Source organism: Danio rerio, chromosome 15, assembly GCF_052040795.2.
Source record: "Danio rerio strain M-AB ecotype USA chromosome 15, GRCz13ab, whole genome shotgun sequence".
In the NCBI taxonomy this organism is placed as follows: Eukaryota; Metazoa; Chordata; class Actinopteri; order Cypriniformes; family Danionidae; genus Danio; species Danio rerio.
In genome coordinates this window covers 227,420-254,315 of record NC_141035.1, presented here as the reverse complement: position 1 = coordinate 254,315, position 26,896 = coordinate 227,420, and the positions used below count along the sequence as shown (strand labels likewise).

Genomic DNA, 26,896 nt, shown 5'->3' with positions numbered 1-26,896 from the left:
TCTCTTCATATTCAGACAGAACTTGTTTTGTGGCAGATTTTTTTTTTTTTTTTTGCTTGATTAATTTTGGTTGTTTTCCTAGGTGCTGTCCCTGGTGCTACTGGGATTGGCGGCCTACCAGGTGCAGGTGGACTGTTTCCTGGGCCAGGAGTAGGAGGTGAGATTCAAATCAGTGCCATTAGAGCTGACAGTAAGTTTATTAGAATGATATAATAGTGCTAAATCTTGTTGTTATTGTTGTTTACCTGTGTGTGAAGGTGCTGGTGCACTCTCCCCCGCTCAGGCAAAAGCTGCTAAATATGGTAAGCATTCATATTAACTGATAGAGCAGGGTTATTTAATTACAACCTAACTCAAACACATTTAAACAAGCTAATCAATGACTTTAGGATTAGTAGAAAAGTACTGGCTGAAGCTCACCGCTAGAGCTAAACTTTGTAGAACAGCAGTGTCAAACTTAGTTCCTGGATGGCTATAGTCCTGAACAGTTTAGTTCCAACCCTGCTCCAACACACATACTTGTTTTAGACAAGCCTGAAGGACTCATTTAGTTTGACCAGGTGTGTTTACTTAGGGTTGGAACTAAACTGTGCAGAGCTGCGGCCCTCGACCTGAGTTTGACACCTGTGCTGTAGAATATCTCAAATTAAGTAAACATTGTCCTGCCTTGATCCAGGAGCAGGAGCAGTTCCGGGTGGGGCTGGGGTTCTACCTGGTGGCGCTGGAGTTCTTCCTGGTGGGGCTGGAGGAATCTACCCTGCACCCGGAGGTAAAAAAAAAAAGAGATAAAAGTATATAAAAAGATATTTGGAGCAACAGAATGTGTTTATGGTTTTAGTAAGGTCTTACATTTTCAATCTTTAACATGTAATTCAGAGTCTATTTTATTGGTCCTGGAACAGCTTTTCTATCGAGACAACATTATCCTATTCTCATCTGTGACCTCAGTCCTATCCTCACCCTCTCACTGTCTAAGATAAATGATTTATTAAGAAAAAGGATGTCTTGCCAAAAACCGCTTGACAGTCAGTCTATTAGAATGATATAGTAGTGCTAAATCTTTTTTGTTGTTGTTTACCTGTGTGTGAAGGTGCTGGTGCACTCTCCCCCGCTCAGGCAAAAGCTGCTAAATATGGTAAGCATGTGTATTTACTGATATACCTGGGTTACTTAATTACATCTAAAGTTAATCTAACCTAAACAAGCCAATAAATGTCTTTAGTTAAAAGTACAAGATAAAGCTCACTGTTCGACTTAGACTCTGTAGAACAATAGTCCTCTTGCAGCAGGACTTAAGACACCTGAAACATAAAATTGGGAATTTCAGATTAAGTGTCCATTGTCCTGCCTTTATCCAGGAGCAGTTCCTGGTGGTGCTGGAGTTCTTCCTGGTGGTGCTGGGGTTTTTCCTGGTGGTGCTGGGGTTTTTCCTGGTGGTGCTGGAGTTCTTCCTGGTGGGGCCGGGATTGTGCCAGGAGCTGGAGGAGTCTACCCTGCGCCAGGAGGTAAAACGAACCAGAAGATGTAATGAGATATTTGGAACAACAAATGTGATCAAGGTTTTAGTACAGCCTATATTGTCAATCTTTGAGGTTTTCTTCAGAGTCTTCAGAGCTTTTCTATCAGGAAAACATTATTCTGATCCTAACTGTAACCTCAATTTAACCTCACCATCTGGATGTCTGTCTTAATGATGCATTAGACTCGACAGTCAGTTCATTATAATGATGATATAGTAGTGATCAATCTTTATGTTGTTGTTGTTTACCTGTGTGTGAAGGTGCTGGTGCACTCTCCCCCGCTCAGGCAAAAGCTGCTAAATATGGTAAGCATGCATAGTAACTGGTGTACCAGTGTTAATTAATTATGACCAAAGTCAAACTCATTCAAAGAAGGCAATCAATGTTTTTAGAATTAGTAGAAATTGACAGCCTCAAACTCACCATTAGATCCAGACTCTGCAGAACAGAGATGATCAACCCTTCCCCTGGAGGTCTACCTTCCTGCCTAGTTCTGCTCCAACCCTAATTGAACTCAACCAAACCAACTAATGCTGCGGTCACACTAGAGTTTGAGCATGTGAGATTCTGTTGTACGGCACTGTGAAAAGGGGTGATTAGACCTTTATGAAAACTAGCGATCGGTCCATACTTTAAATTTCTGTACAGAGAGGTCATGTTTAGATCTTCGATTGGTCTTATGCAATCACGTGATGCGATTTCACAGGTCAGAGGTCACCAAGCTCAAACTTTGGAAAACAGTGAATTGGGAAACTTGTTGTTTCTAGTCTGACACATTAGCATACACATGAATGGAAGTCCATTAGGCAACAAGTGCAGTGTGGCCATGGCTTAAGTAGGATCTAAAGGAGGTAATCACTTGGTAATTAAAGACAGGTGCGTTTGATCAGTGTTGCAGCTAAACTCAGCAGGAAGGTAGATCTCCAGGAACAGGCTTGAACACCCCTGCTGTAGAGTAACGGTCTACTTACAGACACCTGAAATATTAAATTGGGAATCTCACATTGAGTGTTCATTGCCCTGCCTTGATCCAGGTGCAGGAGCAGTTCCTGGTGGTGCCGGGATTCTTCCTGGTGGTGCTGGGATTGTGCCAGGAGCTGGAGGAGTTTACCCTGGAGCAGGAGGTATAAAAGGGTCTGTTTATAGCAATGATGGGCAAACTCAGTCCTGAAAAGCTGGTGTACTTGCAGAGTTTAGCTTCAACCATAATCAAACACACCCGTTTAAAGCTTTCTAATGATCTTGAAGACGCTGATTAGCATGTTCAAGTGTGTTTGATTAGTGTTTGAACTAAACTCTGCAGGACCGCAGCCCACCATATCTCTCTTAAAGAGATAATTGGAACATCAAATGTTGCTCAAATGTTCCCTTTCTGTGATGCTATAGACTTGACAGTACGTTCATTATAATGATGAAATAGTAGTGCTAAATCTTGTTGTTGTTGTTGTTTACCTGTGTGTGAAGGTGCTGGTGCACTCTCCCCCGCTCAGGCAAAAGCTGCTAAATATGGTAAGCATGTGTGTATTAACTGATGTACCAGTGTTATATAATTACAACTCAAGTCAAGCTCGTCCAAAACATAAATCAATGTTTAGAGTTAGTAAAAATGAACAGGCTGAAGTTCAACATTAGATCTAGACTCTGTAGAACAGAGATGCTCAACCTGTTCCTGAAGATCCACCTTCCTGCAGAGTTCAGCTCCAACCACAATTAAATGCAACCAAAACAACCAAGAAGAATCTGAAGGAGCACTTGGTAATTAAAGAGAGGTGCGTTTGATCAAGGGTGTAGCTAAACTATTGAGGAAGGTAGATCTCCAAGGACAAATTTGGACACCCCTGCTGTAGTGTATCAGTCTTCTTACAGCACTGAAGACACCTGAAATATTAAATTGGGAATCTCACACTGAGTGTTCATTGTCCTGCCTTGATTCAGGTGCAGGAGCAGTTCCTGGTGGTGCCGGGATTCTTCCTGGTGGTGCCGGGATTCTTCCTGGTGGTGCTGGGATTGGGCCAGGAGGAGTTTACCCTGGAACAGGAGGTACAAAAGAGTCTGTTTATAGCAATGATGGGCAAACTCAGTCCTGGAAGGCAGGTGTCTCTGCAGAGTTTAGCTCCAACCATAATCAAACACACCTGTTGAAAGCTTTCTAATGATCTTGAAGACATTGATTAGCATCTTCGAGTGTGTTTGATTAGTGTTTGAACAAAACTCTGCAGCACAGCAGTCTTCAAGGACCAAGTTTGCCCATCCCTGGTTTAAAGAGATATTTGGAACATCATGAGATCAAGTCTTAGTATTGTTGTACATTTTCAATCTTTGAGGTTTACTTCAGAGTCTATATTTGTATTGGTCCTGGAACATCTGTTCTATCGAGACAGCATTGTTCTAACCCTTCTGCAACCTCAATTCTAACCTCACCATCTCACTGTCTGACATAAATAATTTACCAGGAGCAAAGTTGTCTTGCAAAAAATATGTTCCCCTTTTGTGATGCTTTAGACTTGACTGTCAGTTTATTAGAATGATCTAATAGTCATCTTTTTTGTTGTTGTTTACCTGTGTGTGAAGGTGCTGGTGCACTCTCCCCTGCTCAGGCAAAAGCTGCTAAATATGGTAAGCATGCATATTAACTGATGTACCAGTGTTATATAATTACAACCCAAGTCAAGCTCATCCAAAGAAGTCAATCAGTGTCTTTAGAATAAGTAGAAATGAACAGGCTGAAGTTCAACATTAGATCTAGACTCTGTAGAACAGAGATGCTCAACCTGTTCCTGGAGATCCACCTTCCCGCAGAGTTCAGCTCCAACCACAATTAAACCCAACTAAACCAACTGAGACGAATCCGAAGGAACACTTGGTAATTAAAGACAGGTGCGTTTGATCAAGGTGGTAGCTAAACTGTTGAGGAAGGTAGATCTCCAAGAACAGGTTTGGACACCCCTGCTGTAAAGTAGCAGTCTTCTTCCAGCACTGAAGACACCTGAAATATTAAATTGGGAATTTCACATTGAGTGTTCATTGCCCTGCCTTGATCCAGGAGCAGTTCCTGGTGGTGCCGGGATTCTTCCTGGTGGTGCTGGGATTTTGCCAGGAGCTGGAGGAGTTTACCCTGGAGCAGGAGGTAAAATGTTTGTTGAGAGATAACTGAACATAAAAATGTGATCAAATCCTTAAGATGCTCATGCATTTCAATCGTTGAGGTTTACTTCAGATTGTATATTTATATTCGTCCTGGAACAACGTTACTATCAAGAAAGTGTTTTCCTAATCCTATCTGTGACTCCAATCCTAACCTCACCATCTTACTGTTTGATATAAATGATTTACTATGAACAGGGATGTCTTGCCAAAATCATGTTCCCCTATCAGTTTTGTAATGCACCTAATAGTCAGTTCATTATAGTTATATAATAGTGATCAATCTTTGTTGTTGTTGTTTACCTGTGTGTGAAGGTGCTGGTGCACTCTCCCCTGCTCAGGCAAAAGCTGCTAAATATGGTAAGCATATGCAAGTACAGGCTAAAGCTCACTATTAGAGCCAGATTCTGTAGAACAATGGTCCTCTTTCATCAGGACTCAAGACACCTGAAACAAAGTTAGGAATCCCAGATTGAGTGTTCACTTGCCGTTATCCAGGTGCAGGAGCAGTTCCTGGTGGGGCTGGGGTTCTTCCTGGTGGTGCCGGTATTGTTCCAGGTAGGACTGGGATTGTTCCTGCTGGACCTGGGATTGTTCCAGGAGCTGGGGGAGTCTACCCTGCAACAGGAGGTACAAAATGTCTCTACTTAGTTCTTGTTTTTAGTATGCTCTTGCATCAGAGTCTATATTTTACTGGTCCTGGAACAGCTTTTCTATCAAGAAAGCATTGTCCTAATGCTAACTGTAACCTCAATCCAAACCTCTCCATCTAACAGAAATTATGTACTTTGGTGTCTTCTTGCCAAAACCCTGCTCCCCTTTCTGTGATGCAGTGTCACATAAATTTGGGCTAAAACAAAACCAATGAGGACATTCTACAAATCATAGAAATCTGTCTCATTTGAGGCCAGGCCAATGATCTGGAACATTTAACATTTCCTAAGAGTCTCAAAAACATTTACTTCTGCTGTTTCTCCAAGGTCTTACACCAGCTCAGGCCAAAGCAGCTAAATACGGTAACGTTTCCCTGCATACAACAGAACTGCACACAGAGATCTGCGATGTTCATTTTGAAAGCTAATGTGTAAACGTTTCCTACATGTGTTGTTCTGGGATGGATGTCCTAGGTCTAGGTGCGGCAGGTGGAGCTGGTGCTGTTCCAGGTGTTGGAGGACTGTACCCTGGAGCAGGGGGTGAGCAGGCACACATATTCAACTTTAACTAGCTTTCGAGGCACTTAGCAAGAGCGCTAAGCAAAATACAACTCTATATTCCTCTCACATGTATCTCCAAAACCCTGAACCTGCGATAAAACCTCACCTCTCTCTTTCAGCCTAAGATGATAGTACTCAGTTCCAGAATTTGCTAACTTTTTAGTTTATCTGTGATCAGTTAAATGAATTCCAGAATTTCGAACTTGACTGAGATTGAGATGTGCGCAGTACAGGCTTAAGTAGACTGGAAGTTTTAGTCAATAGCAAGAACCTGGTGATCTGCTTAGTGAAGTACTGTGGATAGTTGATGTTACAGTAAGTAGTAGTGGTGTTTTGAGGGAGCTGATCCTGAGAGCATCTAGTTATTCTAGCTAATTGAAGGACTAGTTATTATTGTTGCTATTGTTGTTTTGAAAGCCATGCTAGTTGCCATATTGGATCTTGTCCAGCTATGATACAAATTTGGGAATTATTATAACTGATGATATGTAAAAAAAACAGCAGCTAGGTTTAAAACAGAAACCAGCATCTTAGGCTGAAATGTACAGCTTGACCAACATCCCTGCTGAAAAAAACAGCTTAAACCAGCCTAGGTTGATTCGTTTTAGCTGGTCGACCAGGCTGGTTTTAGAGGGGTTTTGGCCACTTCCAGGCTGGTTTCCAGCCATTTCCAGCCTGGTCTTAGCTGGTCAGGCTGGGAGATGACCAGCTAAAGCCAGCCTGCCCAGCTTAACCAGGCTGGGAGCCCAGCCAAAACCAGCTGTGTCCAGCTTAAACCAGGCTGGTTTTAGCTGGTCATTTTCCAGCTTGACCAGCTAAGACCAGGCTGGAAATGGCTGGAAACCAGCCTGGAAATGAAAAAAAAAAAAACCTATAAAACCAGGCTGGTAAACCAACTAAAACCAGCCAACCAGCTTAGGCTGGTTTAAGCTGGATTTTTCAGCAGGGATAGCACATTCACAGCACTTTCACCAGACTATAGTAAGTACTGCATGAATAAATGAGCTGCTCACTGTGTGTAGGAGCTGGAGTTGCCCCAGGCTATGGTTCTGTGGCTGGGCTTGGAGGACAGCTTGGGGCTGGAGGTACCGTACATGTTTGAATGTCCCCATTTCTCACAATGGATGTTTGTCAGTTAAGCTAATTTTGTTTTTAGCATTGGAGAACATTTAGTCACAGTGTTGAATGCTTTCAGGGCTAGCAGCTGGAGCCAAACCTCCTAAATATGGTAAGGGCTTGACTCTTTTCTGTTTCAGCTGTCTTGGCAGTGTTATTCAGCTGTTTGTACATGTGTTGCTCCACAGTTTGTGTTTGAATGTTGTTTGTAATAGAAAATAGTTGTGCTGAGATCATATAAACTGGTCCACTGACTGAGTGTGAATCGAGTATTGATCGGTCAGATATTATGCTTTGTGGCCGCAGGAGTGCCTGGAGGAACAGGTTTTGGAGTACCCGGAGGAGTCCCTGGAGGAATACCAATAACTGGACCAGGAGGTATGGCTGCTGCTTTCTGGAAAGCACAATGATATGAGAAGCTGAGTTTTAGATCTAATTTTTAAACGTCTTTTTGAGGTTTTGAGGATTGTATTATATTTCCATCTCTTCTTATTTCTATTTTTAAGGATACCCTGCTGGAGCCAAGGCTCTTAAATATGGTATTTATAATAGCTGATTAATTCTGTATTAACTAGTGTGTAGGCACATTAATCTCTCTGGCTAAATGTAAAAATACCTCTGTTTAGGTTTGGGAAGTGGTGGTTTGCCAGCAGGGACTGGTGTTGTGCCTGGACTCCAGAGACCAGGTAGGAAATCAGGCTGTGGATGAGCAGAGCTCTGCCACATCTAACAGTTGTTTACACTGTGAGTAAATACAGCAGATGACACGAGACACGAGTGATATGAACAGCAGAGAGATCATTGGGACTGCTTGGATGTGCTTTTTTTCTTCAGTAATTTAACTTTTCCTGTTTTACACTGTATTTAAGCTCGTCTAGACATGCACAAACATTTCTCTGTTTTGTATTTAACATTTGTAGAGTGTGTTGCAAGCCCCAAATCAAACAGCCTGCTCAATTACTGCTGGCTTTGAAAACATAAATCCATTTGGTACTGTAAGCCTGCTATTTGAAACAGATCCGACTTGAATGTTTGAAAATGTTTGAAATACAGCTCATGCTCAATGGCTTGGAACCATGATTGAACTCGTTTGACTCATTAATACATGGCTTCACTGCAATTAAGCTCTCTGCTGTGAAACTATTGGAAGCCTTTTTCAGTGGTGGGGTATAGGAGAAGAAATGGAGAAATGAAGGAAAAACAAGATTCTGTTGCTGAAATTTGAGATGGTCTGCTGCTTTTGCTCTCGACTACTAGTCAAATATTAAATTTAAACAGATATGCATGACCTAAACTACATATTAAAGAGACGTGTGATTCGGAAATGGTGTATCGTTATTATGATTTCTGTATTATTACCTTTTGTTTTTGCTAGTAATATACCTCTTTAAAGGAATCAGCTATGTGACTGTATAGCATTTTAAATTGCAAAGTACATTCTCAAACAAGTTGTAAATCTGTTGTAAGATGTATAATACTCAGTGCCATTTGTGTTGTCAATAGGTTTGGGGGGAGCCCTGGGTGGAGCTGGGACAGGAACTGGATATCCTTTTGGAGGTGAAATTACTGCACTCTCATTCATTCATTCATTCATTCATTCATTCATTCATTCATTCATTCATCCATTCATTCATTCACTCATCCATTCATTCACTCATTCATTCATTCATTAATTCACTTATTCATTTTCGGCTTAGTCCCTTTATTAATCAGGGGTCGCCACAGCGGAATGAACCGCCAACTTATCCAGCATATGTTTTACGCAGCGGATGCACTTCCAGCTGCAACCCATCTCTGGGAAACACTCATACACACCCATTCACACACATAGACTGTGATCATGAGAGTAGAAAGAAAGGCTGAGCTGCTTGAGTGGAGAAGAATAAAGCATCCGGCTGGATTATTGGTGCCAGTGGTGTGGTGTACATCAGCAAGAAGAGCTTTGGTACCCCAGTAGTTAACAATTGTGACTGAGACACATCCAGCAGAATGAAGCGGATGATTTCTCACCAGCACAGGATGATGGATAGAGAAAACCTGTTCCTGGAGATCTACCTTCCTGCAGATTTCAGATTCCTATAATTAACTGGTTCAGATGTGTTTGATCAGAGTTGGAGCTGAATTCTGCAGGAAGGTACAGTAGATGTCCAGGAACAGAGTTGGCAGCCGCTGATTTGGAGAGATATTTAGTAGCTTTCATGAACGGGCATGATCATGGACTGATGCTAAGAATGATATGCTATTCCCACAAATGTGAAACACTGCATGTGGTAATTCATTTCCAATTATGATATAGAGTATAGGAAAGCGTTTGCTTCATTTTGCATATAAACAGATGCCTTCTACATAATGTTAAAACAGATTAACCTTTCCACAGGATATGGCGCTGGAGCAAAACCACCTAAATACGGTAAATGGTTTTAATTTTATTCATAAAAATAAAATATAATTGACTATAAGTCAAACACTCTCAACATCTCTCTGCTGATGAATGCAGGACATCTCCAAGTATTTAATGTTGTGAAATTCCTGCTCATCTGCACACATTGTTGAGTGATGTGCCCACCCGTCAACATCTAATCAATGACCTGTTTAAAAAGTTTTTTGGATGATACATTGCCCTCAGATCTACACTATTTGGCCAAATATTTTGGAGCATATGTCTTTACATGCACATGATGTCCTAATAGGCTGGGTTAAATATGGACTTGACCCTTTCTTTGCCACTGTAACAGCTTCAACTCTTCTGAGAAGGCTTTTCTGTAAGGTTAGGGATGGAATTATTTAAATAGATTTTTCTATAAGTGCATGTGTGAGATCTGCTGGTGTTGGATGAGAAGTCCCGGCTCTAGTTTCTGCTCTAATTTATCTTGAAGAAGGTGTTCAGGTCAAGCCTCACCAGTTCCTCCAAAAACACTCATCCTTGTCTTTATTTGGTCTGCTTTGTGCACTGCTGTGCAGTCATGTTGAGTGGGAATCGCTATCCTCAAACTGTTTCCACAAAGTTGGGAGCAAGAAACTGTCCAAAATGTCCTGGTATGTTGGAACATTAAGGAGCTGAGCCCAAACAACCTGCACTATAACCATCCTTGCACCAAACTCTACCCTCAGCACAATGCAGTCAGGCTAGTTGAGTTATCACGGAAACTGCCAAACCTCCACTTATCCATCAGACTGGCAGACAGAGAAGCAGGAACGGTCAGAGAGCACATCTCTACTGCTCTGGAGTCAGTGTCGGCCTGCTTTGCGTCACTGCATCCCACATTCTGCATTGCATTTAGTGATGTAAGCTTTGGAAGCAGTTGTTGGGCAATGGAAACCCAATCCTGAAGCTCTCTACACACTGTTTTTGAGCTTATCTGAAGGCCACATGAAGTTTGGAGGTCTGTAGATATTGACTCTGCTGAAATTTGGTGACTGCACCTCAGCATGAGCCCGCTGAAGTCACGGATCTCCTGAGAGGGACCGATTCACTCATGCTTGTAGAAGCATCTCCATGCCTAGGGGCCTGATTTTACACACCTGTGGCCATGGCAGGAAGGGGAACACCTGAATTCAATGATTTGGAGGTGTGTTCTGAAACATGTGGCAATGTTGTGTATGTCAGAATGCAGAATAAAAGCTGTGGCTCTATTTACATTTAATAACATTTTAAAATGACAAATTTATTTCATGAGTAGGAGTACCTGGAGGAGTACCTGGTGGAGTACCTGGTGGAGTGCCTGGAGGAGTGCCTGGAGGAGTGCCTGGAGGTTTTTATTGTTGTTATTATTCTTATTTTAGATGTTTTATACAAAAAGCTCTTTTGAATTTTGTTTTTACTTCAACATTGGTTATTAAATTAACCCCTTGAATAAACTAAATACTTAAGTTGAACTGATTGTCATAACAGTGCGTTTCATTAGTGAAAAGTGTTCCCTAAAAATTATTCCCTAAAATGAATTTATGCCATTACAGGGTACCCAACAGGAGTTAAACCTCCAAAATATGGTGAGACACATAAACATTTTGTTTTGCCATGTACATTTATCACACTTTACCTTTTAACTTTTACCCAAAATAGCGTAAATAGGAAACACCCACCCGGTCCTGTTCTTGGAGATCTCTTTACTTGCAAAGTTTAGTGTAACCCTACTTCTACACACGTTTGTAAGTCTAAAGTGCCCCGAAACTCCTAATGGGCCATTTCATGTGTGTTTAATCAACTTTATAACTTAACTTTTGCAAGCTCGATCTCCAGGACATTTCACAGTGAAGATTGTATGTGCCAGTGACCTCTTGAATTGTCAATACGAATCTTAATGATGTTATTACAATTTGCTACAGAGTGAAAAACATGCTAGTGAAACTATCGGCATTGATTTGATTGGTGAGATGTTTGCCTGCAGGAGTTGCTGGAGGTGCAGGCACAGTGCCCGGGGCAGGAGGAGTACCACTTGCTGGAACCGGCACAGGACTGGCACCAGGAGCTGGCGTTGGAGGTACAGTAATTGATTTGACTGACCAACGAACAGATCACAATCAATTCCAGATAAAAACAGGAGGAAATCAGTGAGATTATTTTCCAATATTTGCAGGATATCCCGGTGGAGTCAAACCTCCTAAGACTGGTAGAGTAGTTCCTAAAACTAAGCTTCACATACTGCATGACTAAAGCTGTCTCTGTGCCGTGCATGTTATTAAGGTCATCTGACAGAACAGAAAGCACTTTCCTCAATTGTCTTGCAGGCGCGGGGATCGCTGGGACTGGTATAGCAGCTCCTGGGGCCACACCTGGTGGCACGGGTATTGTAGTTCCTGGTGTTCCTGGTGGCACAGGCATTGCTGTTCCCAGTGGCACTGGAGTTCCTATTCTACCAAGTGGAAAACCAGGTATATGAAAATATAACTTCTGCACCAAATGCCAAGAATCACATGAGGTGAGTTGCACTAAAACTGTGCTCTATCCACAGCCAAGCTTCCAACCCTGGCTCCTGCAGGGACGGCCGTACCAGGTAAATATAAAGCAGATTCTGTCTGATGCGTTGGTTCACTCTTCGTTATGTTTCTTTGTTGACATCAATCAGTGAGTGCAAATAATAGTGTGCTAATATCAATGCCTACTACTTGGAATGGTACTAGCTGGGATTAGATTTGAGAGGTTGTGCAGTGAAGAGTTTGCATCTTGGTTCTCCTTCATTGACAAGAATGGGTTGAACTCCATATGGAACAATCCCTTAAACAGAGACGTCACATGTGCTCAGTATGCATGTAAGAGTAGTCCCAACCCAACTGCACTCTGAGGCACCTCTTTTAATCTTTAATCTGATCCGTGCCCAGGGTGTAGCATGGAGCGCTCACACAGGTTTAATGAGGTGGGATTTGGGGGTACTCAGGCGCGGTTCATATAACCTAGTGTAAGTACACCCTAAGCAGCAGCTCATCAGCCTGTGGTGTAAAAGCCTTACTTCCAGCCACTGTGGAGAGGGTGACCCCAGCTCTCAAGAGCATTACAATAACAGACTTGCACAACAAAACAAACCTAGGTGACATTGAAGTAGAAAGCCATAACAAGAACAAGACACAGAGGCACAATGAGGACCTCTAGAGGCCACAAATGCAGCACACAAGTGATGAGGAACACCCAGCAGTGGCTTCTTCAGGTAATGCTGCTCGAATTTGACTCCAATTTTTGTCATTGACCACTTCAAATGCAATAATGACTCAGTTGTGTTATATTCACTTGAGTTTTGAGTGTCAGATGATAATCTGCAACAGTTAAGGACAATAATACGGCTAGATATGTTTGCTGTAGGATTGTATCGTATAAGTCAGGGGTCACCAATCTCAGTCCTGGAGGTCCGGTGTACCTGCATAGTTTAGCTCCAACTTGCCTCAACACACCTGCCTGATTGTTTCTACCTAGTAACACCTTGTTTAGCTTGTTCAGGTGTGTTTGATTAGGGTTGGAGCTAAAATCTGCAGGACACCGGCCCTCCAGGAACAGGTTTGGTGACCCCTGGTACAGTATAAGTGATGACCCCTGGCAGCTGGCTGGAATTGTCCCTTTCCCCATACCTATCAAACAGAGTCAAACACACATCAGTCGGGCTTTAGAACTGATAGCTAGTTTTCTTCGTGCTCTGTGAACTGCAAGAGTTGAAGGTGGATCATGTTGTTTTTTGGCAGGACCGACGGCTATTGTAGGAACTGGCAAGGCCCCTGAGCCCAGTAAGATCTACTGTGTTGCATGTACAAATGTCTCGTCTAAATGTAGCAGAACTCCATTACCATTATTTGCTTTGGTTGTCCATCTAACATTAGTGCTTGAGTTTGCCGGTCTGCGTTTTCTCAGATGTGTTGCTGACAGCCTGTAGCTGTGGCAGGATATCTCTCTGTACAGACCATCAATGCTTCCTCTCTTTAGACAATACACTTAGAACTGAGAAAGATGGTGATCGGTTGTGAGCAGGGACCAAAATTAACTCTCACCAAGTGACAAATGAATGCTAAAATGGGCTTTTGCAGATAAATCATCATAGTGCACATTCAAAACCTCTCATTCTGGCAACCTTCAGTGATGAATAAGCACTGCACGATAAGATCACGCAAGTGTAGAAGACAAAACCTGTCAAAATATCCCTCTGCCATTTAATGAAGTAAATGCCAAATGCACTTCCATGTCTAGTGAGACGTTATATGGCCAATAATTCTGCTTAATTCTCCCTTCATTGGCAGGTGAGGAAGAAAGTTAATTTTGGATCCTGGTTTCAGTCTTCTCTGGGATGTTGCTGAGGTTGTTCATCCAGTGTTGCTGGATCATTCTCAGGATGCTGTGCCGTTTGCCAACATGCTTCATAATCATATGTTAAAATAGAAAAGTCATGGCAACACATTAGTCTAAGGACTGATTCTCACTAATTATTAAGATATTGACAGTTTAATAATACAGGATTCACCAAACTTGCTCCTGGAGGTCCGGTGTCCTACTAGGTATACTCGAAACACCCAGGCAGGTGTGTTGAGGCAAGTTGGAGCTAAACCCTGCAGGGATTCCGGCCCTCCAGGAGTGAGATTGATGACCCCTGCTATAAAGTATGAACTCATCCCTGATCCTTCTCAAAACCCAAACCCAGCTACTGTCTTAATGACTACTGAGGAGTTAATTGAGGCGTTGGGTTTGGGGTTTGTTAACAGTGAGAACTGTATTTATAAGTAAAGTGTGAGCAAGAAATTTCTGCAAGCACAAGGACAAATGACTTACTCATAAAACACATTTAATAAAGGCTGCGATGTCTTCAGGTCAGCTCAAGCTACATTTATGTGTTTGATAATGAAGCTTGGTCCTGTTGATCATGTCGGTCAGTCATCTGGACTCAAAGGGCAGTGTGTGCTGAGAATGACCCAGACGGGGTCACCGATGGACAGACGAGAGGTTATGTCCACTGTTGTTTCTGTCTGCTGGTGTGTTTGCTCATGACCGCTTGTAATCATGGCTGTTCTGTCACTCAGGTGGAGCACAGAGAGTGCCCGGCGCTGGTAAGTGCAAACCCACACGATGCCCGAGTTCAGCAGCATCAGAGAGCATGTGATTCAGATCTTCCTGTCATTGAGGAGATCTGCTCTCTCTGTCTCTAAAACTGCTTTGCTTTGATACACCACTAGAGGGCAGGATAGAACCGTTCATATCATAAAATTTCACCTTTCTTATAATATCATTCATTCATTCATTCATTTTCTTGTCAGCTTAGTCCCTTTATAAACCCTTGGTTGCCACAGTGGAGTGAACCACCTCTTATGATATCTAGTGAATAATAATGTATGGTCACCCATTAGGTGGAACTCAGTATGTGTGTGTTCTCTAACAGAAATATAGTGTGTGTGTGTGTGTGTGTTTACACACAAACAACAACAAAAAGCATAACCTTTCATGAAATATTGTGCAGTATAATGTAAAGCAGCCGGCAGCGTTATTTGACTGGATGTTTATGTCTGTGTTTGCAGTTCCTGGCGGAGCTTACCCCTATGGCTCAGGTAAATATTAGTTCATCATTTAGTATGGAAACTAATTCAATAATTATCTAAAGGCTTACATTAAGGATTGATAACTAATGTAAGACATACCAAAGTCTAAACCCTGCTGAGTGTTTCCTCATTCATTATTAAGGCCAATATTACGGTAGCGCTGGACCGTCTGGAGTCGGGACTGGTGTTTTACCTGGAGCCAAACCGCTGAAAGCCCCTGGTAAGATCACAGTATTTCACCTTCAGAGTTCTCCAGCAAGACTAACAGTGCTCATGTGAACACAGGTGTTCAGTTTGACATCCAGGCTGCAGAAGAATCCAGATGCCACATTAGCCTGCATTAGGTGCAGTTCTGGATGAATGTAAATGCAGTCAGATCCTCTGTAACTGGACATGCAAATATTAGTTTCACAGGAATATCTGCTCCACATGTAAATGTCTATGCTTGGAATCATGTCTTGACCTTACATTCATATTCCCGCACACAAACACAGTGCTCAACATTACTGAACACACACCCGCACTGTAGTCTTCTCTCAGTCTGCCTCTGCTTGACTCTGTGCATCAGGTGTTGGAGGAGCGGGTGGTGTTGGCGGTGTTGGAGGACTGTATCCTGGAGCAGGTGAGACTTCATGCTAAACATCAGCACTTCACATATAATGTTGTGCATAGTGCCAATAATACTGCACAGTAAAGAGAAAAGTGCAAAACCTGAAGCTTTATTCCTGCCCTGTTCACAAGATCTGAACCCAAATCTAAGTGGCCGTCACAGGGCGATGTGGAGAAACCGTGACACACTTGTGGACCATGTAAACTGAGATCAGTGCACTGCAGCTGGACTGTGATCATACCTGCTCAGGACTCCTCTCAGGAGTCTCCTGTATTCACACCAATCGTTCGCCACCCTCCCGCTGTGTTATTTCACACAGAAAACTCATTATTGGCCTCATCAGCCTTCTCAACATCCCCCCTACCTGTCTTTAACTTTGGTACGGTCTCCCCCACCTGGCATTGAACCCTAAGTTTCCCCCAGGCCTAATGAATAGAGAAAGGGTGGTTTGGGTCCCTTCGGGATACTCCGAATAATGAAGCTAAGAGGCAGAACTCACCAGAACTCATTAGAATTTCCTTCAATACTCCTTTGTAAACATATTATAATGTAACACTGTTGGGAAATGAATAATACTGATGCAAATGGAGATGAGAAGACGGAAGGAATCCAAATGCCGACAGGTTAAAACAGGAGCAGACACTCATGCACAGATAATCCACAGGGATGGCTGACATGACGCTGATGTTTCAACACGATGTCGAGATCTCGAATCACAGATATATAGAAACACTGCTCTGAAACATTTCGAAACACCCAGGTCACATGACTACAGCCATTCAACAGATCCCTAACTACAAAGGTGTTCTGATACCTGGCAAATCTGCCTCTGATTTACAGGGTCGAGGACAAAACCATATCCCCGGCGTAGTGCAACCGCTCTGCGAGTGACCTGCGGTGGTCCCGGCTTGTACAGTCATTCAGAAAGTGTCTTTCATTAATTTATGACCAAAGCAACACATATTCAGTCACCAAGAGTTCACTATGTCAAAGCAAAACACACAAGAACAGAGCAATCAAGTGACACATATTAAACGACCACAGTTGCTTCCTCCTGGATTTGAACCCAGATCATCTGCATGCCAGTCAAGAGCACCCACCGCTCCACTAAGCCAGCCTCGTCTAGACCACCTGATCTGTAATTCCTCAGTCCGCGTGACGGTTTCTTTGTTGAAGTTGTTTAAAAGCAATACCTAAAAGTAACCACTAGGTGTCCCTGTAGAGACGGGTTTGGAAAGGTTTCGAAGTTTCGAAGCAGTGTTTCACGAAGCCTCGCTCGCCCCACCACTGCGCTCACACTGGACTTTCACTTTTTTTAAGTGTCTAATCAACTTGTTTAATCCCGCTCCTTTTTCAAAGCGCCATATGACAGAATTTCACAAGCTCAAACTCTAAAAACAGCTATCATTAAACTCTTGGACTGTAAATACGTTGTAAATGCGTTGGTGTGTCATGTCAAGATGTTGCGGTCATTTTTAATGTTTCTGCCTGTGTTTTTGACCCGTTGGGCTGTTTCTACACATACAAAAAGGTACACATTTGTACTTAAAAGGTCCATATTGCTACCTCAAACGTATATATTAGTAGCTAAACATTTTAAGAGGAACACTTTTGTACTTTTTAGATACTAATATGTGCCCTTGACGTATTAATATGGACCTTTAAGGTACCAATTTGTACCTTTTGAAAAGGCACCACCCCAGTGACATCTCCGGTACCTTTATTTCTGAGAGTGTAGAAACAGCCCAACGGGTCAAAAACACAGGCAGAAACACTCAGAAATGACCGCAACAGCTGGACAGGACACACCAACGCATTTACAGTCCAAGAGTTTAATGATAACGTCCTTGAGCTGCGTGTGGATTCAGGGTGACCTTGATTGATGTGATATGTGGTTTGGAAGGACGCAGGCACACATTTGTTTGCTAGTCATGTGAACAGCAGACAGACAGTAGCAGTAATGTCCGTCCACATGGAGAAAATGCGCTGAGAATAGAGTGTGTGTTGTGGATATCGGGCTGTTGCTGAGTCTACTCCTCTCGCTACAGGTGTTGGACTGGGAACTGGTGGCGTGGGAACTGGTGCTAAACCACCAAAACCAGGTAGGACAACATATGACATTTAATGTCTGACAATACAGACTATAGAGCGGTGTTTTATAGGTGGATCATGCCAGATGAACTCCAGACATACTCTCTGTGCTCACTCAAGCTTCAGTCGAAGGCATGGCTGACCCGAGAGTGATGTACTGGTGATTGACTCACCCTCGTGATGCTGGAGATGAAGGTGGTGTTGTTCATCAGTACACCACTGCAGATGATTTTAGCTGAGTGTGTGGTTATTGGTGACTATAGTTACAGGTTATTATGAAGAATAAACACCTATAAGCAAGTCCAAATCCGTCCCTTCCTGCACAGAGCGCTGGTTTGGCTTCAGCAGAGCTCAGTGTGTCTTCAGGAGACAGCAGGATGGATGTGGACATGTTTGTTTGTGTTTATTTTCCACTGATTTACATCATACGAGTCACTGGAACCGCACAGATTCAGCTCAGACTCTGCTTTAATGAGCAGATTCACAGGAATCGGTGATTATCGGCAGAGCTGTCGCTGTACCTCGTGTTCACCGCTGGGGAGCTGTAGAGACAGCGCTGTAGGGACGTCGCTGCGCATCGCTCATGTGTACTGGTTGTATTTGAGTTGTGTTTTCTTTGAGGTGTGTGAGCTGTGATTGTGTCGTGTGTATCTGCAGGTTACGGCTCTGTGGGCACAGGATACGCACAGCCAGGTGAGACCCGCCATTAATGATGCTGGAAATCCTGACGCAGACATTCATTAGCATATACTTGGAATAAATACATACGTTTAAAGCTTCAGAGGATGACCAGCCCCTCAGAGTCTCGAATCCTGCAGGGAAATCTGTATATCAGTCGAACGCAACATTAGTGAACCTCCGAGAGGTCGTGTACACTGCAATACTGCTATACACTGACCAACATCACACACTCACACACACACACACACACACACACACACACACAAGAACTGCTCAATAATAAACACACAGGCACTGATTCTGGTCCAGGCTGTGTGTGTAAGATGACAGTGTGAAGGATGCGTTCTCATAGTCATAGTCAATCCAGGAAATCAGCACAAATTCGAGAATCATTTCTGACGCTCTCAGCTGTGCTGCGTTCACTCCCATAATGCACTGCATGAGTGCTCAACTTCCATACGAATAAACTGAAAACACACACTACACACTTTCATATCAGTTAAAGGGTCAGTTCACACACACACACACACACACACCCACACACACACACAAATGAAAATTTACTCATTATTTACTCTCCTCAAGTGCTTCCTAACCTTTACGAGTTTCTTTATTCTGTTGAACCTTAATCAAGATTTAAAATAATGAATTAATCTTTAATCTTTCTTCAGAAAATCCTAATTTGTGTTTGACATAAGAAAGAAACTGGTAAAGAAATGCAGGAGTGAGTGATCTCCTGTTCATGTGTAAATCTCCATCTCTCTCTTCTCTGCAGGCGGTGTAGCTGCTGGAGGATACGGAGCTTATCCAGGTAATGCTTTAGTGAAATAATAATACAACATATAACACAGTGTCTTCTGATGGAGTTCAGCTTGTTCTAGTGCAGGGCTATTCAATTAGACTATCATGGGGGCCAGTTCATGTAAAGCATGCTAACCGAGGGGCCGGAGAGAGATGACTTGCAATATGAGTGATGACACAACTGCATATACTGTATGAGCCCATATGCTGTGCTTTCCTCCTTAAGACACCCATGCTGGCTTTGTCTACATTTATATATTAATATGCTGAACTTTATAACTAAATCTAGTTTTGATATCATCGGTGCACTGTCTGGAGGGCCGGAACAGATTGCCTCTGAATTCAATAGCCCTGTTCGGTGGTCTTCAGGGTCATTTATACACTGCAGACATGCTTTTCTATCTCACCTCGAGTCCAAATATCCACCAACTCCTAAATCAAGAAGCATTTTCTAGACAAGAACATAATATTGTGTTGTTTTCAGAAATAATGAGTCAAAACTAATCGAGTTTCTCCACAATAATCTTGTTTTAGCTTTGAAATAACATCATTCTGCTTCCCCCATTGGCAGGTTATTGAGCCTGTTAAACTGATATAACAGTACACCTGTAGCAGCGTGAGAGCAGCCCATAAATGAGCATATATATCCGCTGGCTATGAAAAGCACTGAGTTAGAGTGCAAATATCATGCAAAGTATATCTGCATTGTGTTCTCAGCGCTGGTACAGTAACACCTGTGCTCACTTCTGTCAAACACAGCACACTGCTGCATGCTGGACACTGTCATCACAGCAGACAGATGCTCCTGAATTTGTTATTATTATTATGAATAATAATAATAATAATAATAAAAATAATAACAATAATAATAAAAAATAAAAATAATAATAATAATTATTATAATAATAGTATTATTGTTAATAATATTATTAGTATTAATATTATTTTTTATTGTTGTTATTATTATTGGTATTTGTATTTGTTTTAATTATTATTATTATTAGCTTTATTATTAGTATTATTATTATTAGTATTATTAGTATCATTATTTTATTGTTATTATTATTAATATTAGTAGTATTATTATTAGTATAATAATAATAATATTAATAATAATAATTATTATTATTATTATTACAGATGCTGTTGGTCACAGTTGGCCATTGATTTCCTCACTTAAAATGCTTTTCTTACTCAGAGTTTTTGTCTTGCTTTCAGAAATAAAAAGTCAAAATTAAGTGCTGAACTTCCCTCATTGTCAGATTATCCTGCCTGTTTTAAAGAGAAACTCTCTTCATTTTGACTCATTATTTCTTGAAACAAGACCATATGCTGTGCTTGTCTAGACAATGCTTCTTGATTTAACAGTTTGTAGATGTTTGGACTAGAACCAAGACAAACTCAGAGTCAGACAGCATGTTCTGCTTCTGTTTCACTGATATTCTTTGTTTTATCTGCAGAGTTAGACTCATCTCTCTCCTCTGTTTCTGTGTTTCAGGAGGATATGGAGCAGGACTATCCCCACAGCAGGGTACGACCTCTACATAAAGCACCTTCAGCTGGACATGGTCTTCTCACCTCTGCATGCACTCTTTGAACACAGGCTAATACCAGGTTGTCTGTAGATATATAGAGATCTTTCACCTGTTCTTCTTTCCTCAGCCAAAGCAGCTAAATACGGTGGTGGACTGACAGGGTTCCTGGGAGGAGGGTATCGAGGTACGACAGAATTAATCCCTGCTGCCTCATGATCACTGATTCCTCATGATCACTGCGGTGTTTCTGACGGACGTCCCAGACTATACGCTCTGATCACGGCAGTCACTGCATGGCCTTCTGCTGCTGACCATTACTACAATATACACACATACATGAGTAACTGAAGAAGAGCGATTCCACATCGAACAGACACATTCCTGGTGGTGTAAAATCTGTGGAAATCTGTCAGCACTTTGTTCCAAACCCACTCCGTTTGGCACAACCGCACATGAAAAACTGCAGTCATTTATGGTCAATCATTCAGCGGAGCGATGCTAAACTATATCACCTTCAGTGATCTACTGTGGAGATTCTACCGTCGCTATGATAACACAACAACTGCAGTAATTGATCCTCAGTAGTAGTTTTGTAGTTGCTATGGTAACAACAACTGTAGTTGTTCATTAGCAGTAGTAAGCAGTTGTAGTAGTTCTATAGTTTCTATGGTAACATGACAACCGCAGTAATTGATCCGCATTAGTAGTTCTTTAGTTGCAATGGTAACACAACAACTGTAGTAGTTCACTGGAGTAGTTGTTTTGTAGTTGCTATAGTAACAACAATGGTAGCTATTGATGCACAGTGGTAGTGCTGTAGTTGCTATGGTAACACGGCAACTGTAGTAATTGATCTGCAGTAGTTGTTTTGTAGTTGCTACGGTAACAACAAATGTAGAAACTGATCTGCAATATTAGTTCTAAAGTTGCTATGGTAACACGACAACTATAGTAATTAATCCGCAGAAGTAATTTTGTAGTTGCTATGGTAACAACAACTGCAGTAATTGATCCGCAGTAATAGTTCTGTAGTTGCTATGGTAACAACCGCAGTAATTGATCCGCAGTAATAGTTCTGTAGTTGCTATGGTAACACAACAACCACAGTAATCGAGCCGCAGTAATAGTTCTGTAGTTGCTATGGTAACACAACAACCGCAGTAATTGAGCCGCAGTAATAGTTCCGTAGTTGCTATGGTAACACAACAACCGCTGTGATTGATAAACAGTAGTAGTTCTGTAGTTGCTATGGTAACACAACAACCGCTGTGATTGATAAACAGTAGCAGTTTTGCAGTTGCTACGGTAACAACTATAGTAATTGATCTACAGTGGTAGTTCTACAGTTGCTATGGTAACACAACTATACTAATATAAACAACTGGCCCAGCACTGTAGTTTTCTGCAGCTATAGGCAGGGTCAGACAGAATCTGCGTACATGTTATGCTATTTCTTTTGTGCGTAATGATTTCAGGAGTGTCATAGCTAAGAATTTCATATATGAAAGAGAAGTGTAATGTTTACAATGCAAATCTGATTAGATCTAATCAAGAATTATTTGGGTAAACAAAGCAGATCTCTCATATAATATATATATATATACTTAAAGAGAACATGACTTCACGTATTCTATTGCAAATTAATCATTTGAACATGTCACATTAGTCAATAGTGTTACTGAAAATAACTTTGAATTAATATAAATGTACACATTTACACATGTAAATAGACTCAATGATGGGCTATAAATCTGCAGATTCCTGTGTGCGCTGGTTCGATGTGGGCCTAGCTTTAGCGTATATTATACTTCACTGCAGTAAACAGTAGAGTACACTTCAGTCTCTATTACAGCTGATCAGTTCACTGTAGTCAACACTACAGTACGCTGCAGCATTCATTAACACAGCTGGAAACACTATAACACATACAGTATAATCCACATTACGGCTCAGAAACACTGCAGTGTGTACTCTACACGTTTTGAGATCAGAACTTGTTTTCCGGATGCTGACGGCTGGCTTGTGCTGTGTTGTTCTGCAGGCGGAGCGGGCTGTCAGGGCAAATACTGCGGCCGGAGGAGAAAGTAGAGGAGCTCTTGAGATGTGAAGTGACCTCAAGAAACATGGTGCTACTGCATGCTCTAGAATGTACTTCCGATACTCAAACCGACCGCCCCATCATGCACAGGTGTTGTTTTGTACTGATAGTATATATCTGTAACAGATCCAGATCCCTGAAAGCTGGAATAACCCCAGTCCTGTTCGTTTATGGCACATCCCGATCATGTCCCTGTTCCCTGTCGCTCGCGTTCATTCACCGGCTGCTCGTCTGGGGGCGCTCCCGACACCACACACAGCTCTCCAGCATCCACAGCTCATGGCATTTCTCCTCCTCGTGCTGAATACGCCACTTTATCTGCCTGGGCAGGGCTTCATCCAGAGGAAAATAAACCACAGCAAGAAGAGTTGCATTATGGGAGCTTGATCTCCTTCTAAGAACGTTTAAGTGACTTTCATGAGCGTTTGTAATAGTTTAAGGTGAATTTTCAACATCAGAAGAGCACAGAGCAGAGATCAACATCCCATAATGCAGTTCACCTCCGCTAATAAACACTGAATGCACACACTGTTCATTAGCAGATACTCCCACAGAAATTACTCTGAAAAAACTCAAGCACATCTTATACAGTAATGCTGTCATGGAGGGCTTTTATTTTGAAATGATTTGTTATCAGTGTATAATGTTCATCTCATGCTCTCATAACCATTATTAAACCATTATTAGTTATTAAGGGACTGAAATAAGAGAGGAAAATGTTGACAATAAAAGTAATCTTCAGTGTTTAAGGTTGAAAGACTTGTTAGAGTGGAATCTTCACTTCAGTTTGAGGATGTAGAAGAGTTTCCTGTAATGCTTTGGGTTTAGAGATTACCACCGTGCAGCAATGGCTGTCCAGTCGTCTCTATCACCTGTATGTGTATCTCGTGAGACATGCTCAGAAACGGCTCTTATAGGATGCACTGTAAAGAGTTGACTTAATAATGTAAGTAAAGCCATTGTAACTTGGAGCTGTTAAGTTGACTTGATTTTTAGAGTTATGCCAATTGTACTCACCTTTTAAAGTCAACCAATCCCTTTTTACAGTGTCTGGCTATTTTATCATGTCTGTTTTCAAATAATTATCACAATATTGCATATTTGGTGCTTCATTAAGTCTATTAAATCTACAATTATAGCCTGTGTTGAGTTGAGAGGACACACTGGAGTCTGGAGGAGCAGATTTACTTTAGTGACTGTCATTTAGCGAGATACAGAAAAGCTGGAAGATGAATATAATACAGGTGCACTGGAAAAAGTGATTAACTTTCTTTCATTTTGTTAAGTGAGTACATTTAGCATAACTATAAAAAATTAACTTAACATTTCCAAATTACAGTGGGTTTACTCACATTATTCTTGTAAAGTCAACGTGTTGCTTTTCAGTTACTTGTTTTACCCGCTTTACCCTTCTAGAGCTTAGTGGCCACATCCGGTGACAGCACATTGAGCTCATAAGTGTCTGTTTAAAACACTCGGAATGCTTTATATTCTGTTACAGACACACAGAGTCATCCTGCAACTGTTGTGCAGCACATGAAATGTCCCAAACACTATTTTAACAGTCCAAAAGGGGGGTGTTGTTTTTACTCTCTGATAGTCAAAACAGTCAGGAGAAAGTGTTTTATGTTAATTCAGACCACGAGTCCACATGTATGGACATCACTTTTCTCTAAACGTACATCATATTAAAAGATGATACTTGGGTTTTTATTCTAATTAGCTTCCAGTAAGCCCAAAAAGCAAAGAGAAATAAAACAATTGCATGTAAAATAGCCTCAAGAGGAGAAGCAACTGATCACCTTTTACAGTGTAACTTAAGAGACTTTGAAATGCACGACACCTTCGAGTTTAAGTTAGATAAAAATACCAATGTGCTCAAACTTTTATTTGACAAAATCATGTTGGACCGATTCAATTGTGTAAATAGTTTTGTTGTTGGTGCTAAACACATTCATTGAGTTCATCAAACTAATTTCCTCATGATGATATCATTTCTTCTTTAATCATGTGCCATGTGAGATTCAGCCCCTCGTGGTTTAATAGACATCTTGACTGAGTTTAGTGGAAATCTGATAGAGTCATTACTGGACTGCTCATCAAACACAGACTGACTGAGGACTGTAAAACGTGATTAGTAAAGCGAGTAAACCAAGCGCCTTACAAGCAACACGTTTACAAAGAGAATGTAAGTAAACCCATTGGCACTGATAAATATTTGTATAATTATGCTGATCACTTTTGTTAGATAAGGTGAGCAATTGTCCAGTGCACCTGTATTATATTCATCTTCCAGCTTTTCTGCATCTCGCTAAATGACTGGAGGAGTGAATCTGCTCCTCCAGACTCCAGAGTCTTCTCGACTCGACACAGGCTATAACTGTAGATTTAATAGACTTAATGAAGCACCAAATGTGTACTATTGTGATAATTACAGTAATTATTTGACAACAGTCATGCTGAAATAGTCTGACACTGCAATAGGGATTAGTCAATTTTAAAAATAAGAGTACAGTCAGCATAATTATAAAAATCGAGTCAACAGCTTCAAGTTACAATGGCTTACACTGTCTGTCTGAAGTCAACGTGTTGCTATTAAGGCACTTGGTTCATGGCTTTACATGACTAATCACTTCTTACAGTCTTGTTTTGATTTAGCCAAGACGTCTACTAAACACAATAGACGCCCGCTGGGTTCATGAACTTTAATGCCATTGCTGTGCTGGAGAGCTTGTGGACTGATGAACGTCTCTGCAGATACAGCTGTGCCACTGTTCTGCACTCCAGAGCTCATGCTGGAGCTGGTGAAATGGCCTGATGCACACAGGTTAGCTCAGCTGTGAGGTTTTAGTGCAGCCAGCCATTTCAGCAGCTCAGACCTGCACTCAGAACAGTGGCACAGAATGACGCAGCGCTGATTCCTGCAGACTGTGTGAAGCATGAAGAGCTCTGCTCTGATTATGCCCAAACAAGCAGAAGTGAGTGGCGTGCGGTCCGTGCCTGCTGTCAGCCGTGTCGATCATGCGCATCTGAAGGGAGCAAACTGACAGTAAATCTGTAATGAGACCCTCTCAGATCATCTGACTGGTACATTGTGTGTGTTGATGATGTCTCGTCCTTGTCCCGGGACCCGCGGGGACTGCAGGTGCTTCCGTCATTCCACCAAGAATGTTTCTGTTTTAACGGTGATGTGTTCACATAGAGTTAGCTCATATACGCAGCACATCCACGTGTAGCGCGCGGACAGTAGGTCGGGTCGTCACCAGCAGGGGACTGTACTTCATGCTGAACTTGACTTGTTGACATGCGATGATCACGTCTGTACTCTTCATCCGCTTCCCTGCTCTAAATAGCTTCGCATTGTAGTCACTGTGGAACTTGCAAAACTGTGTGTGATGTTTTAAGATGCGATTGCGTGTGTGTGTGTTTGAGTGTGTGTGTTTGTTTGTGTGTGTCCTGAAAGCCTCACTAGCCAATGTATTCTCAAATGTATAGTGTGTGTGTGTGTGTGTATGTGTGTGTGTGTGTGCTATATTTGGTTGATTCTGTTGTTGGGTGCATCTGGAGAGACACTTTACGATGTCTGATTATACCTGGTGCTGTATTTGACCTGCCTGTGAGCCCGAACGGGTCTTCTCTGTTGTGCCGTGGGATTTCCATCTTATTTAAATAAAGGGGCGGGGCTATTGCACTTTTTCCACAACCTATATTCTGACTAGTACCCGGAAATCCCGGCATTTTACCTGCTCTAGTGAAAATGAAATAAAGTATTTTAAATAAAGCCGAGCGAGCGCCTCTTGTTTCCCTGAGTGTCCTGTGATGAATGCCGGAGTGTTTTCCGCCTGTTCTCCTCACTCATTCATGTCTGCACACTGCATTCACTCATTCATTTAGCACAGCAGCATCACACAGAGCCAATGATGACGGCACTAACAGCAGGGTTAATGATACAGGCAGAACACTGGACTACCTGAGGGATTGCTTTAGTTAAGATGGGAATGTTCCTGCTGGAGCTGTGTCTGAGCCTCAGGATGCATCACACACTCCTCGGCTCTACACACTACAGGCTGAGACGTCTTTAT

The 26,896-nt window shown here is 41.9% G+C and overlaps 1 protein-coding gene across 18 annotated transcripts in view; it reads left to right on the top strand.

The window, feature by feature from the left end:
* elna (elastin a) overlaps positions 1–26,599 on the top strand; it is a 63,133-nt gene extending 36,534 nt beyond the window's left edge. For 3 of the 18 annotated variants that reach the window (XM_087283339.1, XM_087283338.1, XM_087283337.1), the window contains exons 19-57: positions 83–157; positions 258–302; positions 677–769; positions 1,091–1,135; positions 1,359–1,505; positions 1,781–1,825; positions 2,555–2,644; positions 2,985–3,029; positions 3,456–3,560; positions 4,092–4,136; positions 4,564–4,647; positions 4,980–5,024; positions 5,163–5,294; positions 5,645–5,680; positions 5,792–5,857; positions 6,901–6,963; positions 7,074–7,106; positions 7,301–7,372; positions 7,501–7,533; positions 7,621–7,680; positions 8,498–8,551; positions 9,372–9,404; positions 10,675–10,746; positions 10,952–10,984; positions 11,383–11,475; positions 11,572–11,604; positions 11,723–11,866; positions 11,947–11,988; positions 13,163–13,204; positions 14,486–14,512; positions 14,978–15,007; positions 15,141–15,218; positions 15,567–15,620; positions 17,657–17,710; positions 18,357–18,392; positions 19,156–19,191; positions 20,680–20,712; positions 20,844–20,900; positions 22,758–26,595. In XM_087283339.1, coding sequence (XP_087139465.1) covers positions 83–157; positions 258–302; positions 677–769; positions 1,091–1,135; positions 1,359–1,505; positions 1,781–1,825; positions 2,555–2,644; positions 2,985–3,029; positions 3,456–3,560; positions 4,092–4,136; positions 4,564–4,647; positions 4,980–5,024; positions 5,163–5,294; positions 5,645–5,680; positions 5,792–5,857; positions 6,901–6,963; positions 7,074–7,106; positions 7,301–7,372; positions 7,501–7,533; positions 7,621–7,680; positions 8,498–8,551; positions 9,372–9,404; positions 10,675–10,746; positions 10,952–10,984; positions 11,383–11,475; positions 11,572–11,604; positions 11,723–11,866; positions 11,947–11,988; positions 13,163–13,204; positions 14,486–14,512; positions 14,978–15,007; positions 15,141–15,218; positions 15,567–15,620; positions 17,657–17,710; positions 18,357–18,392; positions 19,156–19,191; positions 20,680–20,712; positions 20,844–20,900; positions 22,758–22,804 — 2,357 coding nt within the window. In that variant the 3' untranslated portion in view covers positions 22,805–26,595. 18 annotated transcript variants of the gene reach the window in all.
* The last annotated feature ends 297 nt before the right edge of the window (positions 26,600–26,896 follow it).